Source organism: Tamandua tetradactyla, chromosome 8 (assembly GCF_023851605.1).
Source record: "Tamandua tetradactyla isolate mTamTet1 chromosome 8, mTamTet1.pri, whole genome shotgun sequence".
NCBI classification, from domain to species: Eukaryota; Metazoa; Chordata; class Mammalia; order Pilosa; family Myrmecophagidae; genus Tamandua; species Tamandua tetradactyla.
In genome coordinates this window covers 50,607,255-50,628,729 of record NC_135334.1, presented here as the reverse complement: position 1 = coordinate 50,628,729, position 21,475 = coordinate 50,607,255, and the positions used below count along the sequence as shown (strand labels likewise).

General features: G+C 39.9%; 1 protein-coding gene across 8 annotated transcripts in view; it reads left to right on the top strand.

Moving 5' to 3' along the window:
* FAT3 (FAT atypical cadherin 3) overlaps positions 1–21,475 on the top strand; it is a 655,772-nt gene that overhangs the window by 307,351 nt on the left and 326,946 nt on the right. The window contains exon 4 of one of the 8 annotated variants that reach the window (XM_077113301.1): positions 13,780–13,824. The exons of the other annotated variants lie outside the window; for them this stretch is intronic. Coding sequence (XP_076969416.1) covers positions 13,780–13,805 — 26 coding nt within the window. The 3' untranslated portion in view covers positions 13,806–13,824. The remainder of the gene's footprint in view (positions 1–13,779; positions 13,825–21,475) is intronic. 8 annotated transcript variants of the gene reach the window in all.

Sequence of the window (21,475 nt, the reverse complement as noted above, 5' to 3'; positions counted from 1 at the left end):
CTGGCTTTGTGGACATGCAAGCAACCTATGTTGCATGTTGGCCACAGGCTTGCTTTAATACTCTATTATTGTCTTGAAATCCTTAATAATTTTTGAACAAGGAACTTCACTTTTTCATTTTGCACTGAAACCCATAAAAATTGAAGCTGGGCCTGAATACAGGGTTTTCATTTGTACCGTTAAGTATTGTCCAGAGCTTTGTTAAATGCAGTAATATTTAGTTCTCCTCACTTGAGCTTAGCTTGCCAACACTCACTTCAGTTATCAGTATGCCTTTCTCTTCCAGGGCTCTGCCTTCTAATTTGCTGCTTCTCATCTGCTGAGACACCATATAAATAAAGTATTAGAATAGTAAGTAGGTTGAAAATCACTAAGCTTTGAAGGGTGACCTTGGAGACTCCTCCCACCAAGAAAAAGTGCAGTAGCAGTCTGGCTTTATTTTTTTAGTTAAATATATAAATAAATATATATTTATTTCAGTGATATATTCTGTATGTATTTCAGTGATTAGAGACACTTCGCTCCTTTCCTGCACTCATTGTATTTGTAAGGAGGTTGTCTCTGTATATATATCAGGCTACGTAGTATAATCCTAGTCCATTTCCATTGATGAAAACTTGTTTTAAACAAACTATTTAAAAGTCTGTTTTTTCAAAAATGAAAGGTAAGTGAGGTTTCTTGTAATGAGGTGCTTGTTGCATTAATATTTTAAGCCTAGGGAGGTATAATTTTGACAATGACAGAACCTCTTGCCTTCCAATACTTTTGCCTCTTCAAATTGTTCAAGTAAGATGACTTTGTCATCCTCTGTGGTGTGGAATGTGGTTCCTCCTCAATGGGTGCTTGTCGGACCTGTGCTGGCAATGAACTTCTCCAGTGATAGTGAGAATTTGGTCTCCCTGGTCCAGCCTCCATTCAACCCTGAGGAGCCCTCTGACTTGTCATCGGACGAGTTCCGTGAGATGCAGGTAATGAGCATGGACATTTTTTCTAAAGAAGGAGATGAGGCATAGCCCAGCCACCTTAAGGATGCTTGACAGGGCATTCTTCATGGACCAGGCTCTTTCTTGTCCTCCACCCCCTGCACATTAGCCTCAACTATGGAAAGGCAGTTTGCTGGAGAGCTCCACATCTCTTCTGAGAAACATGGGCTAAGCAAATGCAAAGCATAGTGTTTAAGAAGAGAGGGGCAGGCCCAGCTACCTATCCAGGCCACTTCTAGGAAGAATGTGCCCCAGAAGAAGAAATCCACCATTGTCTCAAAAGTTGCCCTGGGGAGAAAATTTCAGGCTATCATGGAGGAGGTCCCCTGGAACCGGCCCCCCCCCCCCCCATCTCTGGTGTTCCAGTACTTGAAAGAGCTGAGAGATATTGCTTGCCTATTTCAGAACTGAAACAGCCCAAACTCATTTCTGGGAAGAAACCTGAGGCAAGGGAGTCTGAGCTGGTGGCTAAAGAAGATAATAAACCCAAATAGAGAGCCAGCCCCAGAGGGCCAACTTCCACCAACCAAGCCAAAGCCATTTCTCCTGTCCCTGCATTGTGGAGGTTGCAACAATGATGACCCCAAGCCCAGGGCTCCCCAAATTCTAGAAAACTCCCAGCTTCTGGCTGTGGCCCAGGGAACTATTGAGCCCAGAGTATCCCCACCCTTAGGTGACCAGAGACCACTTCTCCATCCCCCAAGACAGGAAAGGAAGCAGACACTGCCCAAAACATAGAGCTTCCCTCAATGTCCTATGCTGTAGAAAGTATAGACAATCTTAAAGAGCAACTTGTGGCCATGTAGTACGTCGTTGACAAGTTCCAGATGCTGTCGTCGCACACAGCATTTCCATATACCAAAACAGCTGGTACTTTTGAGCACAGGAGCTTTGGCCATGCTGATCCTGCCTTCCCTTCTCCCTCATCCAGAGGCGCCCTCCTGCCTTCCCCCTCTCTCTCAGCACGACTTTTGTCTTCTGGTTTACTGCAGGTTCACATTAAAGTCCTTCTTAGAAAAAGGAGAAATAAATGTTCACATAGCTTCAGAGTAGTGTGCTTGCTTGGTGTCTTTCTTGCCCTAAAGTGAACCATAGAATGCCTTTTTTGAAACAGGTCAGTCACAGTTATTAAGCTTTCTCTACAACCACACAACTTCATTTTTCACTGTCTACTTAGACTCCTATCAGCTAAATGAAAGTGGAAGATTTCTTTATGCAGAGATTTCTAGTTTTCTTCTGGTACATTTTTCTAGTTTCCTATGTCCAAGGTATCTACAGCAAGATGAAGCCAAACCTTAAGTGCTATTGTTATGGGAATTGTGCTGGTATTGGTATTACAAGAAAATTAGATTCTTAAGAATGAAGAATGGGTTATTTCTTACTCACCATCTGTTTAGTCATTCATTCATTTGGTCACCCATTCAACGTTCAGTGATGTTTATTGAGCACCTACCAGATACTTTGGTGGGCCCCTGGATACAGTGAGAAATAAAACAATCATTATCCATTCCAATCACAGTGCTTTCCATACAGCAAATGCTCTAAGGAAATGCTGAAGGAAGGAATGAATTAGAGAAGAAATACATGTTTTGGATAATTACATATTATTTATTAATATTGCAAAAAAATGCCTGAACTCCTCCTTATAGAAAAGTACCTTATGCTTTTCTGAAATCCAGCTATTGCTGAAATTCTCTTGACTAGTTGTTTTTGTTTAACTTTTCATTTGACTTTTGAGTTATTTTCAAAATGTCATCTCTGAATTTAGTTGTCGCTGTGGAATTGAAAGAAACTTTACATTAACCTAGTCTGCAAGTTGTTAAAATATTCACCATAATGGAAATTTCATAAACGTTCATAAAGAAAAATTAAGGGGTCACTGGTCACATTTTAAATCTGTTTAGCCTAGGTTATTTTGGGAATTACACCATCAACATCATTCCAGGGCTTAACATTAAATAAAATAGTCGAAGTCTTGGGTATGGTTAAACCAGTGTCATGGTAACCTTCTGCCTCTGTGACACTGTCATTCTTTTATTCTCGATTTTAGTATGATTTCCCATGTGGGAGGAGAAAGCAGGTAATTATTTGGGAAATGTCTTTTATTTTCACAATATGAAAAATATGGGAGTTGGTATTTGCTAATAGAAATCATAATTACTGCAACCATAATTATAATTTATATGATGCTTCACAATATTAAAACACTCACATACATTATCTCTGACAGGTTTGGAATAACCTTTTTTTAAAGATAACAAGCCTACTTAGAGAACCTGTAGAGCATCTCTACATAAACAAAAGTTCTCTTGAATTAGAATGTTGGACCTCAGAATCAAGAGCAACCAAAATTCTCATTAGTAGCCCACTCAATTTAGATACTTTTTTCATTTGAGAAAGGGCAATCATTGTATTGGTAGTTAAAATAAAGGAAGGATAAAGTAAAAGTGAGGCTGGATATTTATAAACCTTTATTATGAACAAAGAAATAGAAGCAGTGGGTTGCATGGCTTATGGGTTCAGTCTGTGTTATAAACTCACTGTAAATAAACTAAATGCAGTGATCTCTGGCCTTTAATGAATTGATATCATTGTACCTTGCTTCATGTATTCATTATAAATTAATTCAGGGAACATGCATGAAAAACCTACTCTGTGTAGCCAGTGCTAAGCCCTGATAGTATAAAATGTGTAACAAAATGGCATCCCTCAAGGTAGGTAGGTTTAGTCTCACAGCACACTGCCTACTGACTTTCATCACATTTTTAGCAGTACTTCATTTCATTTTTATTGATCTATTCTGAATAAATGGCTCCTTACCCTTTATAGCTTTAATTTTTCCTTCATCCCAGTTTCTTTGTCAAGGAAAGAATGATTGCAAATGAACACTTCGGTGCACTAGGGATGCTAGCTACTCTGGGTTTGAAACCTGTGGTCAGCCTCTTTGTAGAGGGAAGAATCTTAGATAATTCTGTATAGGGGCATACAGTACCAAAGTTAAATATTAAAATGTTCAAATTTCTAAAAGAATGTAGAGGGAGAAGCTGGCCTTTTTTCAAAGGTAAATGTGCAGCCATCCATTTGTTATAACTGCCAGTCACTTATGCAGTGAGACAAACCGTGCCTCATCATCTGCTTCCCTTACCCTAAGAAGTAAATCACACTTTGAAAGCCTCGCTTTGAACAGGTCAGCCACAGCAGAGGTGCTCTGAACCCTGTCCCCAGACAGAATCTTGTGGACGTGGAAGGAGTAAAGTTTAAAGTTCCTGGTTAAACTGTGGGACGACAAAGACAATAAATGCCATTCCATGAGGTTAAGCGTTATCATAGAGAAGGTATTAGTACCATCCTTACAGGTTTGGAAACATGTGCCAGACACTGGGGCAGGGTCTTATTCAATTTTCACAACCATAGGAGACATGTCCTGTAATGGTCACCATTTTACAGATGCTCAAAGAGATTGTCTCATTCATAGCCTAACTTCTTCCCCCAGCCTCAAAGAGACAGGTATAATCTGTCTCTTCCCTGCTCTCTTTGCACCACACTGTTCTTACTTCTCTGTCTTCTTGCTCACTCCTCCCTGCCTTTCGCACTTAGGCACAGGTGCGTTCCTCCCTCTGGGCTGTCACACCTGCCATTCCTGCTACCTGACATGTTGTTCCCATTGAAACCCACCCGATGGCTTCCTCATTCCCTTGGGCCTTCCACATGCATCATCCTCCTTGGTCACCCCATTTAATGGTGCATCCCTCCAGCTCTTCCTGTACCCCTCCCCTACTTTATGTCTCTCTTTAGCGCTCCAGCGAACAAGTACAGTTAGTTCTCATTATTTTCCGTAAACTCCTATGAAGTTACCACAAATACTGAATTAGCAAATACTGAACCACTGCTTCTACCAGAGCCTCCTGTGAGGCTCTGGTAACATTTTCATCAGCTGGTCCAATATGTGTGTGTTTTCTATTATTGTTGATTTGTTGACATTGAACTTAGGGCCAACAGCACTACAATTCATGCCTGAACCAAACTTTCCTGACATGCATATTTTCTCCATAAGGCACATCACAGCCTTCTTGTACTTATAAATAATAGACAGTATTTCAGCACTACACTTAGAGGCCATTTTAACAGCAGAATCATCCAACAAAAAGCTCAAAAATGTGAAAAAAGTCACTAAATATACTGCAGAATGGACACTTTTTGTTTACAGTATGAGAGCTGAAATTAAAAAGGCAGAATGCCACCTTGTTAGACTACAGCTTGGGAACACACATGTTAGGTGGCAAGTTTTTCACCACTCGGTGCATGTCTGCAAATGACTACGGAAGCTCTGTGAGTACAGACATACCTCGTTTTATTGCACGGTGCTTTATTGCACTTCACAGATACTGCGTTTTTACATATTGAAGGTTTGTGGCAATGCTGCATCCAGGAAGTCTCTCATCACCATTTTCCCAACAGCATGTCCTCACTTTATGTTTCTGTGTCACATTTTGATAATTCTAACAGTATTTCAAACATTTTCACTGTTATTTAATCTTTTATGGTGATCTGTGATCAGTGATCTTTCATGTTGGTAATGTAATTGTTTTGGGTGCCACAAACTGTGCCCATATTAAAAGGCAAACTTAATTGATAAATGTTGCTTATATTGGTACCGCTCCTGATTACATCTGTAGCCGACTAAGGGGAGTGCCTTTTGCAGTGAGTGGCATTTAATTTAATTAGCTGGAGGCTTTTAAGAGAGAGGTCAGAAGGGAGCTTAGCACAGCACAGCCCAAGCAACTCAAGCGTATCTCACCTCAGCACTCCCAGCTCAGTGCAAATGTTAGGAGACACAGAAAGGAATTGTCCCGGGGAAAGCTGTTGGAACCCATAAGTCAGGAGAGAAGGCCAGCGGACCTCGCTGTGTAACTTCCCATGTGACAGAGAAACTGAGAAGAAAACTAGCTGCCTTTCCTCTGAAGAATTATAACTTTTAATTAAATAAATCCCCTTATTAAAAGCCAATCCATCTCTGGTGTGTTACATTCTGGCAGCTTAGGAAACTAAAACACCAGCTACTTAATTTTATTGTTTATTTACCCCACTTGAATGTAAGCTCCATGAGAGAAGGGGTTTTGTCTTTTTGTTCCCCATTTTATCTGCTGCCTTGAACAGGCCTGACAAGTATTAGATATTTAGTATACTATTGTTGAATATATACATTAATGAACAGATGAATTAATAGAAGAATAAGTTCAACAGAGTTCTCACTCTTGTATTTAATAAGTAATGGGGCATACATCTGAACTCTGTGCCTAGGGGCTATGGAGAAATCAGGGAATAGGTAGGATTTGAGCTCAGTCTTTAAAATTTCTTTAAAATTGTGTAGGTATTGGCAAGTTGGTCAAGGAGAGAAAAGGTAAGGTGTGCATAGAGGCGGTGAAGCAAAGACAGCCAGGCACATTGCTTTCTTCATTGTGCTGGGTTTGTTTGGGAATTTGCTTTGCCAAGGATCTATTTAAAAACAGTTTTTTCCCCTCCTATGCAGTTCATGGCTGTTTCATTCTACACAAATGCTGTTTCAGAGTCACCTCTGGATGTGTTGTTGCCTGGCAAATAATCTTACCATATTGAGATCATAACTGATGATTGGATGTGACCAGACATTTCTAAAATTAAACTTTTGATCGTGGAAATATTCACACTCTACTTAGAGAAATTGTAAATTTTTTTCTACTTCTCTCCACGTGCTTGCTAGATTTTTCCATACGTTGTTTATAATAACTTTTCCTTGTGGTTGCAGATAACAGATTTCTGCTTTTAATTCAAGAAATGTCGTCTGCTGTAATGTTTTGCAACATGATTCTTTCCGAGTTTCAAAGCGAGAGTGCGTTGTCTGATTGTGTTTTTGCACATGGAACTGTAGAAAGGGTGGTAATATCTGAAACTTCAGTGTGGGGGCATCTCCCCCTCTGTCCCTGACAGTGTGTTTAAGAGAATGTAAAGGTTGAGTGTTTTTTTTTTTTCCGTTGTAATTCAAATTCAGAAGGAGTCTATTTGTATGGAAATTGTAATAAAGAAAACAGTGTTTCATTCTCACTGGGATTTGCTTTCTGACATCTGCACGTTCTCTAGTACTTTTACCTGGCAACAGCATATTAACAGCAATTCATACTCTGTATTTTAACATGTAGGAACAGTACCCAGAAGATTAATACATGATGAGGGGAAAGAACTACGAGGGGATGTTGAGGCCATAATTAATTTTGCTTTCATATACCATATGCTGGTATTTTCTGATCTTAACTGATATTAGAGTCACTGTGGAGTTTTCAATATTAAAAAAAGAAAGATTGTACACAGTGAAACACAAACAAAATTTCCCTTCTTTTTAAAGATTAAGGTTCCAACATGGGGATACAGATGATATTCTCATTGCTTGTATTCATTCTTTTTCAACAAGGTTTTTTCAGGGGAGGAGTGGGAGTAATTTTCTTTCTGTGAGCATGTCTCAGGAAGGACCCCTGAACTAACTGCTCATCTGGCTTGCCCAGAACAGAAGACGGACAGGTAGTTAAAAAGACTTCACTCTCAATTTCAAGTGATCACTGTGTGTTTCTGTCTTAAATGAGACAATCGTGAGAGTAGGAGTTATACCTTCATTCACACCAAATGACACTTATTTGTTCACAAAACAAACCTGATTAGATTTATTTCCTGCATGGTCTCATTAGGTAAGTGATTTAGCTAACCCTTCAAGTTCCCTTCAGTTCAGAGGTCTTATGGTTCCCGGGGCTCCGGGGCATATAGATACCACAAGGGAGTAAAAAAGGGCCTGGTAAAAGAGCTTCTGCTCCTTTGAAAGCCAGACACTGGCTGGCCGGAAGCTGTACTGTAGATGAATGAAGCTGGCCAAATGGACATTCCTATCTGCTTAACCCGAAAGGATGACTGTATGCTGGAATGTTGCATTCACGTAGGTAGATCTCTTTCTTCCAGAGATAGTACAAATGACTGTATTCATGAGAAGTCCTCTGATCATTCTACATGTTAGTTCAAATTTAAAAGAAACAATGGTTTGTGCCAGCCAAACAACACAGGCCTATAGTTTTAACATTTGCAGGTCTGGGATCAAACAGAACAAATGAAGGCTTTCATACTATACATATAAATATTTAAACCTTATAAATAAGCTAACTAAATTGTTAAGTGTTCTGTATTCCAATTTTGACAAATATACTTTATTAACCTGGAAGGTCAGGACTGAAATTAGATTTCTTGAAGTTCTCTGACCACTAGAATGAGATAGAGTGGGAAAAACAGACTCTGCCTGCTCTCCTTTCCCACCCAACTTATTTTCTCATCCTGTGATTCTGTCCCACATTCACATGTTTGGACAGTCCAGGTTACATGTCCAAGTTCTGCTTTCTTCCCTTAAACAGATGCCCTTGGCCAACCTTCAATCCTGGGGTGGTACACTATTGAAGTTGGCCTGCATTTGGAGAATGGAGCAGGAGAAAAGGCCCATGCAAGCCCTGGAAACAGGCTTGAGAGTCATTTGGGCAGAGAATTCTAGGACCTCTGGAAACAGAGCTTGGTCTAGGATTTAGACTTCACATCTACTGGGGGCCATTACAGGTTCCCAATGGGCACATGTCCTTGGCTTCTTTCTACTCCTGGTACTATAGGAAAGGTATGGTTATAGGAGGACCAAAGGGATGCCTCCTAAATTGTTTGACCAAAGGCAATACTGGTTTGTGCCCTCTAATTTAAATTCATAGTATATTTGTTCCACTTGGGATCCTGGAGATCATCTCCTTCATTCCCACACCCTCACTTTACAGACTCATCTGGAAGTATACCTCATTGAAGAATCATAAGCCTTTTAGCCAGAAACATCTAAACTTAATTGTTAGTCCCATCAATTACTAAGTAGGTGACATGTTGCTTAGTTTTTCGAACCTTGGTTTGCTCCTGGAAAAATGGAGATGAAATGAATTTCATTCAGGCAAGTCAAAGATTTTTCTGACCAGTTATGGTTGAGACTTTTGAAAACTGGTTCATCCTAACAGAACACACTCCCCAGGGAAGCCTATTTCATGTAACTGGTGTCTCTCAGCCACGCTTGTTTCCCTAAGCTTTTCTGGTTAACTTGAAGGACAATCTTAGGCTGAATTTCCAGTCATTTAATAATCTTTCTCTTTTCCATAAGAAAAAGCTACCAAGTTGATGTTACTTAAACATGAAAAATTCCATACCTGTTTCCCTGAATCTGATGGTGATAACTTTTCAATTCTTAGAGCACTTATAATCCTGTGTAATTTTTAAAATTAATTTGCATGCAAGACTTAGTTCATAGATTCTTGGCTCAATTCCTTTAGACACCTATACCAGTGCAACTTTTATGAATCACCTCAGTAGGGAATCTTTTCACAGGTACATTTAAAAATTTTGTTCTCTTTTGTTTTAGGAAGGAAGTTAAAATGAGAGGGAGAGAGAATGAGGGACAGTTTCCTTATTAAGAGGAAAATATTTCAAATACAGCTTAGAACAAATCTTTTCTTTTTTTTTTTTTTTTTAATAAAAGACTGGCGGGTGGGCCACGGTGGCTCAGCAGGTTCTCGCCTGCCATGCCAGAGACCCAATTCCTGGTGCCTGCCCATGCAAAAAAGAAAGGAGGAAAAAAAAAAAAAAAAGACTGGCTATTTGATGTGAATCTAGAATTTAATACTGAAGTGAGAGAAGTGTGGCATTTGCAGTTTTTATTGGCCAGCAGTGATGAAGATTGGGAGTTAGCATTAAGTTTATTTTCTCTCTTATTTAGTATAGTCAGTTGTTTATAAAAGAAAGTCTGGTTAATTCCCTTGCCAAGATCATAATGTTAGCTGTCTGGTTCTAAGGCTATATAAAAGCCTGAAAACCATATTATAGAATACTACTTTTATGTACAGAATTGTTTCAAATGCTTTAAAATGTCATAATTGTTCCTTCATGTGGAGAAGGTAATAAATATCATTGGATATCCACTTCCACAAAAACTCATTCCCATTTTTCTTGACTCAGACATTGTCCCCAGTATTGAGACATTTTCATTAAGGTCAAGCAAAAACTCATATTTTGGCACAAGGAAGGGATCCAGTTGTACATCAGAATATTTCAAACCAGGATGCCCATTTTAAAATGTTTTCTACAGCTTTAAACATAATGAGACCATTTACTTTTTATTATGTTGGAAATTAGTGTTTTGATTTTCACTCACCATCCACCAGTCAGTGAAAACCCTTTTCTCCTCATACATGGCCCCCATGAGCTGGAGGATGGATTATGGAGGAGGACTTGGAAAATTGTAGCATAAGCTGTATGAGAATGTCATGACTTCGGCATTCAGCCAGGGGATAGGCCGAAGATGATGATGATGATGACGATGACGACGACGACGATGACGACAACAACTTATACTTTGGTGTATCTTTGTCAAGCATACTTAAAATCCATTATTTCATAGTCAGAATAACACACTGAAGTATGTGGTATTAGTAAGATCATTCCCAATTTTTCATTGAAGAAACTAAAGTCCAGCAAGTAACCTGCTGGAGTCACTGAGCTAATAAACGGCAGGATCAGAACTCAGGCCGTATTCACTGACTTGAGATCCTGTACTTTTGTCCAGTACACCACAGATAGAGAGATAAATGAGAGCCAACATTTTCAGTCCTATGTGATAGGACTGATACACACATATACTCTCATTCCAGCAGATCAGAAGAGGGTGTTATGATTAGCTGCATTTGACTGAGGGCTTTGAGGCTCAGAGAGTTTTAGAAATATGCCCCAAATCACATAGCTTGTTAATGGAAGAACTGGGATTTAATCCCAACCCTATTATCCAGAGCTTCTGGTATGCTATATTGCCTTTTGACCAGAAAGCGGAAAACTTTAAAAAATTAGTAGCCATAAAAGAGGTGCTTGGGTGTATTTATTTGAGTGCCCCAAGCAAAAATTTCCAAATGGGTCCTTCTGTCCAGTTGGGTGAGCTAACAAATTGCCGTCTGTGGTTTTATGAATGTTTGATTAGGGTAGAAAATTATTAATATAATTTTAGGATTTTTTGCAGAGGATATCCATCTGCAGATATATATATACAAGCTAAAGATTCAGGATCCTTACTAGGAAATTTTCTTTGTGGAGTGAGTTACTAGCTGGTGTGTCATAGAAACACAGGCTCAGGGCAGAATAGAAACATTCAGCAAATGACTGCTTCATTACTTACATAGTATAGAGGGTCCAAAAGAGCAAGGCTGGAGATCTCATCCTGACCCGTTTTCTGGTGTCATCCAGAATGGCTCAGGTCAGTGTCACTAGATGGCAGCTCTTCATGCCACACTTTGCGTAGGAGGAGAGAGACAAATCTATGTTGTTTGAGTATGGATTTATCCTCCACAGGCGGAGGGGGCCCTGTCACTGAGAATTCCTTCCTTGATTAGCATCTGGGGTTGCTAGTTCAGGATTTCCAGGTTTAAGGTCTGGCCAGGCCTCTTCATTAGACTTAACATCTCTCCCAGGTTGTAGAATGGAAGCAGACTGGAACATCATAGCACAGGAGGAAAAGGAGGCAGGAGTAGGTGAGGGCTGGGTGATGGCTGCATGATTTCCCCAGCAGTCTCTTTCTATAGTCGGGCCTTCTCTGTATTAGGCAGGAATGACCACTGGTAGTATTGGCAAATCCTCTTTCCAGCTGGTTTGAGTAGCTCCTCCGCAGAGTCCTCGGCTAATACAGAGATGCACAGGCAATAGGTGGCCATTGCCAGCAATTTGAGCACAGCAGTCCTGGTCTTTGGTAGCAGTTACCAGCAATTGGCAAGGCTGTTACCCAAATCTCCTGCCAAGAGAAAACTAGGATTTTTTAAATTACCTTGTTTCTTTCACCTGGTTGCCACATTTCTCTCTTTGAAGCAATAAATTTGTGTGTGCATGTACATTTCTTTATAGCTTTCATGCTGAAACTATACTTAGCATGGGTATATTGGGGCCTTTGCAAAATAAGTGCCCTTCCATATTGAAGTATGAGATTTTCTTTTAGAAATACACTTCTTCTTGATATCTTATGGACACCTTAATTGAAAATTTTAAGAAGATGGGTTATATATTTGTGTCTATGCTGAATATTTAAGTGTTGAATAAGTCATATCTGACTTTCGCTACAAGCACAGAATCAAAGACGTTCTCAGCTTTTGTAACCTAACTTCCCCATTTTATAGATAAGGAAACTGAGATACTCAGATTTTAATTGATATGCAATGGTTTATGGGCTTGATTTAATTCATTGGGTGTTCATTGGCTCATTACTTCATGGTTATTAGCATAGTGAAAAATATGAGTTGGGAGGAGATGGCATCAAGATAATAAAGAATTAAAAATATTTGTAGGGGGAATACCTAAGTACATAAAAGACATAAACAACAGTATAACTCTGAGTGTAATTAAGAAATAATTAATTATGATGAATAATAGTTGTTTTAGTAGTTGAGAAAAGGAGAACTCAGTGTGGTCTGAAGCAGTTACTGAAGACCTGGACCTGATTTTATTCACTTACTTAGTTATTCAACAAAGATTTACAAAAAAGCTTACTATGTGCCAGGAACTTCCTAGACTCTGGGGATGGCCCCAGTGTTTTAGTTTGTTAAACTGCTGGAATGCAACGTACCAGAAATGGGAGGACTTTTAAAGAGGGAATTTATTAAGTTGCAAGTTTATAGTTCTAAGGTTGTGAAAATGTCCAAATTAAGGCATCAACAAGAGTTTATCTTCACTCAAGAAAAGCTGATGCCACCTGGAACACCTCTGTCAGCTGAGAAGGCATGTGGGATGTCTGCTAGCTTTCTCTCCAGGATTCCCTGGGGGTGTTTTCCTTCTGCATCTCCAAAGATTTCTGACTGTGTGGACTCTCAAACTTTTTCCAAAATCATTCTCTCTTCAAAAACTTCAGTAAGCAACCCCACCTTGAATGGGTGTAGACACATCTATCTCCATGGAAACCACCTAGTCAACAAGTCCCACCCAGTGTCAACCCCATTCCTTAAAGGATGACCCAGCCTCCAGATTCTGAGCCTGACAAACATCATCCTCCATATCCCCTGTCTAATACCTTCAAATACCCTATCTAATAGCTTCACATCCCCTGTCTAACGTGGACCAATAGGAGGCTTGAAAATTCCTTCCATCCCAGCAGATGTCTGGGTCTAGTCTGGGGACCACCTCCTGTAAGAACCTAAAGTGGAAATATAAGGCTCAAGTTTGCATTTTCTGGAACTCTCTAAATCTATTACAAGACAGCTATTCTGTTATTACCTACCCATCTCAGATAACTTTAAAACCTGTGGCCTAATTTTACGTTGCCTTTCATATTTAAATCAGGGAGTCCTCTTCTTTTGGTTTCCTTCCATCTGACCTGTTTTACTATTGCAACTTGGGCCTAGGTGATATACACCCCTGCCCTGTGTGTGTGTGTGTGTGTGTATGTGTGTGTGTGTGTATGTATATGCATGCACGCCCATGCTGGAACTCATCGACAAACTTTTTCTTACACCCTATGCTAAACTTTAGATAAACACAATTTTCCTGGACCCTGCAGTCAAGCCTTCCACATTTTACAATGATTTTTGCCATGGCAGAAATATAATGCAGGTCAGGATTTTTTCTTTTTTTTTTTTTTCTGTATTACCTTAGAACATTCACAGAAACCATTTCTTACTGAAACTGCTATACTTGGTTATGTTATTATAGGAGACACATTGTGGGCTTGTTGTTTTCACAGTGAAACGTCTTCAGACGGGACTTTGAAATTACTCATTCAGCCAAGGTGAGTGGCTGTGCAATAGTACTTCTCAGGTAATGTGCCTTTCAAATTTCAGGGGTGTACTTTGTTGTTGTTGTTGTTTGCTTTTTTTTCTTTTAATGCTATCAAGTAAGAATATAATAAGTGACAAGTTCAATGAGGTATGAGATAAGCCTGTCTTTATGTTTCTCAGGGCAAATCATATTTTATCTTAGAACAGCCTTCCTACCTTTGGTATGCTCAAAGAAATTAATTTGACTGTTTATGATGTTATTTAATTTTCAATAATTATTCAAGCATATATAACCATAGACATCTATGTGGTAGGCAGATGGATCAGCAATTGTGCATGTAATTAGAAATAACCCTTGAAATACAAAAGTAGCTTTTAATATTCAGCATCTAAAAATTGCTAACAGTACAAATTGCCCATACCCTGGGGTTGCAGCCAGTGGTGTAAAAATTTAAACTTAAGAATTCAAATGGAAATTTCAGCCTCCTCAGCACCAAGAAGTTATTGCATTACAGTGGAAAATCATGACCACAGCACTTAAAAAGGCATTCTCTTTCTTTAACATAAAAATGTAATGTTTGTAACTAATTACAGTTTAAATAATGAAATTTTAAATAATTTAGATTGTGATGTATTTATAATAAATTCACACACTGAAATGAAAAAAGTTGAATGAGAATCATATTACTAAATAGCACCTTGCTTTAATATTCTTAGAGGGAGAAAGACTTAGAAATTTTTCCATTTTCTGTTTTTAAAATGAAAGATAGTGCTCTTATTTATTATTGTCAATAAAGATAAGGTATGTACTTCATTTCTTGGTACTTGGCAGAGAGAGAGGCAGAATCATATGTAAAATGAGGTATTGTTGTAGATTAGTGAATTCTGGATCAAATTCATGGTCTGTTATTTTCATATAACTTAGAGCAAAACCTTTCACCTTAGAGTCTCAGGATTTATTGGTATTTTTGCTATGAGGGTTATTATTTTCTTTTAACAACATCTAGCATGATCCCTCGTATCATATAATAGCTTAATAAAAATTTACTAAAATTAGAAAAGAAAAAAGGAATTGGAAATGTGGGAAGGAATAGAGGAAGACAGAAACAGAAAAAGAGATAAACAGATTGAGAGCAATAAAATCCCACTTTTTTGCTTGTCCCCATTTCTAAAGCAAAAGAAAACTCCAGCTTTTCCAAGAGGGCTGTCACCATCTTATGGCCTTTTATAATATTGCTGCTAAAATTTAACAAACTGGTTGTATTTTTGCAACTGTAAGCATCACCTCTTATAATTAAGACAAAGTCTAGATCTTGATCTAGTATGTGGTATAAATCCATATACTAATTCTTTCCAGCCAACCTTTTGTTTAACATAATAAAACTGGTAGTGGGTTTTTCACAGATTTTTGTGGAGTTTCTATTTCGTGCCAAGGGCTGCATGGGATACAAAGACTAATGAGACGCAAGTATTATCTTCAAAACTCTTTTGTTTGCAGAGGCTATATTTTCCTAAGAAAAGGAAGCCACAGTAGGAGTTCTCTGACTTTGGGCTCTGTAAGTTTCCAGGCATCTATTCATCTTTACAAAGTGAGAAAGTTGATAATACACATGAAAATTACAGGTTTATTGGCAAAACAACTAATGAAACTGGGTCTTGGGCCACACTGGAAAATGGACCTTAGCCCTTAGGGGGCATTGATGACAAATTCCTAAACCACTATTTGTTTCTCATTGTGAGGGACAGAGTGGGATAGGATTTAGTTCAACACCACAGAAGAGAAGAAGAAAGAATTGACAGCATTGTCTATTTCAAACCCATTCCTAGAGAGGATACAGTAGAAGGAAGCAGCAGCTGGCTAAGTGGATGAGAACAGTGCCTTTAACAACTACAGCTTAATTCTAACTCTTTGATTCCAGTTCCTCTAAACATAAATGAAAGTCAAGAGGAGCATCCTCTGGCTCTACTTTTTTTTTTCTTTTTAACTTTTTTTTAATTGTATCATATAACATATATAAAAAGTAAAAAAATAAAAAACCAATAGTTTTCAAAGCACCCTTCAAAAAGTGGTTGCAGGATATATCCCGGAGTTTGTCATGGCCTACCATATGATCTTCTCATGCTTCCTTCTACCTTCTCCAGAATATTGGAGGCTAGAGGGCTTAAATACTTTTTTTATCGTCACAATTGACCTTTTTTCCTTCTCTTTTTTGTGAACAATAACATATATACAAAATAAGCAATAAATTTCAAAGCACAGCACCACAATTAGTTGTAGAACATATTTCAGACTTTCACATGGGTCATGACTTCACAATTTTAGGTTTTTACTTCTAGCCGCTCTAAAATACTAAAGACTAGAAGATATCAATTTAATGATTCATCATTCATATTCATTTGTTAAATCTAACTTCTATATATCCTTCTACCATCACCTCTGATCTTCCCATAACTCTCTTTGGGGTTGTTTGGGCTATGGCAATTCTAAATTTTTGTAACTGGAAGGGTCTATCACTAATATGGGGTAGAAAGATGGAACTATCTGATGTTTTGGAGAGGCTGGGCTAGGTTTCAGGACTTATCTGAACCAGGGACACATCTGATGACTCTGATTGAGGGTCTGGACTAACTCCACAAGAGAGGCTTGCCAGCCAAAGCAGGAAGAGAAGAGAGCCTGTCTTTTCTGAATCCTCCTTAAAAGGCTTTCGGTGATTAGATTAAGCCATCACTGATTGCAGAAGACACTCCTCTTGGCCTGTTACAAATCGAATCAGCTGTGGATACAGGCAACGTGATCATGATTTAATTCTATGAAATGTCCTCATAGCAACAGACAGGCCTCATTTACCCAACCAGATAAGCAGGTACCACCAACTGGCCAAGTTGACACATGAACCTGACCAGGACAGTCCACCCTTTGTCAACTTGGCAGCTATACACATCACCTTAAACGATACCTAATTTCTAAATAGAAAACAATAAAAGACACATTTTTCCCCTCATGGACTATTGACCTATCAGTAGTCAAGTGTCCTGCTTGTAACCAGAAACACATTAAATCTCACCAGAAGAGTGCAAGTTCTTTGGTAATAATCATTATTAAACTTGATATCTTAAAACTTAAATAGTATAACATGAACAAAAGAGCATTACAGTCCTCATTTTTGTAACTGGTCATGTGGTTGTAGTTCATATTTATCACAACCTTCTTCCACTACCCTTTCCATGTTCCTTTGACCTTCAGCAAGCACTTTAGCTGGCCGTGGTTCTTTGCCTGGTGAGAAGACCCAAACCTTCATTCCTGATGTTTCAGGGCCATTGATAGTCCTTTCTGAATTGGGTTGTTGCAGTTTACCATTAATTTTAATCACAGGGCATGGTAGTACTAAAAGACACACTAGGGGATCTCCTATATTCCAGGAAAGCTATTCTTTACCTCCATTGTGTAGTTGCAGTCTTATTTCCCCCTAATAGTTAGAGTCAATCACTCTAACCGGTAATGTAATCCCATTCTTGGCTTGTTGATCCAGGGGCATGAGTAGCCCAGAGTCACCAGGTAGCAGTCTTAGATTCCAGTTCAAGGTAATCATTCTTGTTTCCCCTTGTTTCTCCTGGTGTAAACACTCCCCCTTTTGGAACTAAAACCTGTAGTCCAGTAGAGCACAAGGTCACAGGGACAGGAAAATTAGCAAAAATTTTCCTAGTGGATCACTAGGGGTGATAGTGAGTGGTGACACTCCCATTTCTACCCCTTGGTTCCTGAATCCATGGATCCTGGCTTTGGGAGCAACAGCACCATACAGTAGACACTGGTTCAGAGCATACATAGCTTCCTGGAGAACATTACCCCAGTGTTTCAAGGTATTGCCACCTAGTTGGCACTGTAATTGAGTTTTCAAAAGGCCATTCTACTGTTCTATCAGTCCAGTTGTTTCTGGATGATGGGAAACATGGTAAGACTAGAGGATTCCATGAGCATGTGCTCATTTCCACACTTCATTTGCTGTGAAGTGTGTTCCTTGATCAGAAGCAATGCTGTGTGGAATATCATGATGATGGATAATCTATTCTGTAAGCTCACAGATGGTAGTTTTGGCAGAAGCATTGTGTGCAGGTAAAGCAAACGCCATATCCTGAGTATATGTCTATTCCAGTGAGAACAAATTGCTGCCCCCTCCATGAAGAGAGTGGTCCAACATGATCAACCTGCCACCTTGTAGTCAGCTGGTTACCCTCGGGGAATGGTGCCATATCAGGGGCTGAGTGTGGGTCTCTACTGCTGGCAAATTGGGCATTCAGCAGTGGCTGTAGCCAGGTCAGCCTTGGTGAATGGAAGTCCATATTGCTGAGCCCATGCATAACCTCCATCCCTACCACCATGACCACTTTGTTCATGAGCCCATTGGGCAGTGACAGTAGTTTCTGGGAAAGAGGTTGACTGGTATCCACAGAACAGGTCATCTTATCCACTTAATTATTAAAACCCTCCTCTGTTGAAGTCACCCTCTGGTGCGCATTCACATATTTTTAGCCCACTCAAAAAGGTCTATCCACATACCTCTTCCCCAGACCTCTTTGTCACCAATTTTCCAATTATGGTCTTTCCAAGTCCCTGACCATCCAGCCAAACCATTAGCAACAGCCCATGAGTCAGCATACAGAGGCACCTTTGGTCAGTTCTCCTTCCAAGAAAAATGAGCAACCAAGGGCACTGCTCTAAGTTCTGCCCACTGGGTGGATTTCCCCTCACCACTGTCCTTCAGGGACATCCAAAAAAAAGGGGGGGTTGTAGTGCTGCAGCTGCCCACTTTTGGGTGGTATCTGCATATCTCTTCCTCAATCAGTTCACTGTAAGGACCTCCTCAAGAGGCTATAGCTCTGGTCTGGGAAAGAGAAGGTAATGTGGCAGGAGTAGAGACCATGGGCATTTGGGCCACTTCCTCATGTAGCTTACTTCTGCCTTCAGGACCTGCCCTGACCTTATCTCATATATACCATTTCTATTTTATGATGGAGTGCTGCTGCACACAGCCAACTTTATGGCTTGATGGATCAGACAATACCCAGCTCATGATAGGCAGCTCAGGTCTCATGGTAACTTGGTGGCCCATAGTTAAGTGTTCAGTTTCTATTAAGGCCTAGTAGCAGGCCAAAAGCCATTTCTCAAAAGGAGAGTAGTTATCTGCAGCAGATGGTAAGGCTTTCCTCCAAAATTCTAAGGGTCTGCATTGTGATTCTCCTATAGGGGCCTGCCAAAGGCTCCAAACATCATCTTTATTTGCTACTGACACTTCCAGCACCATTGGATCTGTTGGATCATATGGTCCAAGTGGTAGAGCAGCTTGTACAGCAGCCTGGAGCTATCACAGAGCCTCCCCTTGTTTGTACCCCCACTCAAAATTAGCAGCTTTTCTGGCCACTTGATAAATGAGCCAAAGTAGCACACCCAAATGAGGAATATGTTGTAGGCAAAATCCAAAGAGAACAACTATGCATTATGCCTCTTTTTTGGTCCTGAGAGAGACCAGATGCAGCAATTTATGCTTCACCTTAGAAGGAATATCTCAACATGCCCCACATCACTAGACACCTAGAAATTTCTCTGTGTTTTTGTTGGATTTATCTCCCATCCTCTGACACGCAAATGCCTTACCAGTAGGGCCAGAGTAGTTGCTACCTCTTGCTCACTAGGTCCAATCAACATGATATCATCGATATAATGGATCAGTGTGATGTCTTGTGAGAGGGAGAAACGATCCAGGTCCCCATGGACAGGATTATAACATAGGACTGTAGAGTTTATATACCTCTGAGGTAGGACAGTGAAAGTATATTGCTGACCTTGCCAGCTGAAAGCAAACCGTTTCTGGTGGTCCTTACTAACAGCTATTGAGGAAAAAGCTTTTGCCATATCAATAGTTGCATATGAGGTACCAGGGGATGTATTGATTTGCTCAGGCAATGATACCACATCTGGAACAGCAGCTGCAATTGGAGTTACCACCTGGTTAAGTTTATGATAATCCACTGTCATCCTCCAAGACCCATATATGTCTTTTGCACAGGCCAAATAGGAGAGTTGAATGGGGATGTGGTGGGAATCACCACCCCTGCATCCTTCAAGTCCTTATGAGTGGCAGTAATCTCTGCAGTCCCTCTCGGAATCTGGTTTTGCTTCTGATTTACTATCTTGCTTGGTGGGGCAATTCTAGTGGCTTCCACTTGGCCTTTACCACCATAATAGCCCTCACTTCACGAGTTAGAGAACCAGCGTGGGGATTCTGCCAGTTGCTCAGAATGCTCCAATTATGCATTCTGGGACTGGGGAAATAACAGCAGAATGGTTTGGGGGCCCACTGGGCCCACTGTGAGATGGACCTGAGCTAAAATGTCATTGATCACCTGTCCTCCATAAGACCCCACTCTGACTGGTGTACCCGAGTAATGTTTTATGTCCCTTGGAATTAATGGCACTTCTAAACCAGTGTCTAATAATCCCTGAAATATCTGATCATTTCCTTTTCCCTAGTGCAGTTACCCTGATAAGAGGCCATCGGTCGCCTTGGGGAAGTCTTAGAGGAAGATTGACAGTATAAATTTGTGGCAGTGTAACAGGGTTCTCCCCCAAATGGACCTGGCCTCCCCTTCATTCAAGGGACTCTGGGTCTGTAAACTGTCTCATGTCTGGAAATTGATTAAGGGGCTGTTAGAAAAAAATTGATTAAGGGGCTGTTAGAAAAAAACATTTCTAGGATGTTTTCATAATTCAGGTTAGACTTCTGTTCACTTGACTTAGAACTCTTCTGTTTATACAGCTCAAACAAGAATTTAGTAGACTGCCCATCTATTGTATCTCTAGGTATCCCATGATTTACCAGCCAACACCACAAATCTCTGCAAGTCAGATTATTTTGACTCCTACTTTAAGTTTGCTGTCTATTGTAATAGCCACATCCACCCTGTCTTTGGTGATTAAGTGCTGCCAACTGGCTTCTACCAGCTTGAGATCTGGTCATCCCCATTGTGTTTAAGGATTCCAGTTCAGTGACTGCAGTTCCCATAATAATAGCTGACCTACAGAGAAGTGCAACTACAGAGTTCTTCAGGAATGATGGTGCTAGTCTCACAAAGTTATTTCTCACTGTTCTGGTAAAAGGTGCATCCTCCAAACATTCCTGGGGTGTAAGCAGGCTTTGCATGATAAATCCATTCTAACATTCCAATTTCTCTAAGCCCCTGGATCCTCTCATCTACATTATACCAGTTCTGGTATTTCAACCTCAGCTAATGTTGGCTACCTTTTAATCCGTGTTTCAACCAACCATCCAAACAAACTGTTAATGCCTCTTCTAACCCCTCGAGCTATAACACTGAATGCAGAATTTCTGCTTAGTGGGCCCATATCAATAAATGCATCCTGATCCAGCCTTATGTTCCTCCCACCATTATCCCACACCCTTAAAATCCATTGCCACACATATTTCCGTCATTTTTGTCTATATAAATTGGGAAACTCACACAGTTCTTTTGGAGTGTAATGTACCTCCTCATGTTTGATACTTTGTACCTCACCTTTAGGGGCCTGTTGGGATTTTAGTCTAGTTATAGGTCTGAAAGAAATGAGAGGTGGTGGGGTTAGGTCATAAAAAGAATTAGAAGTAT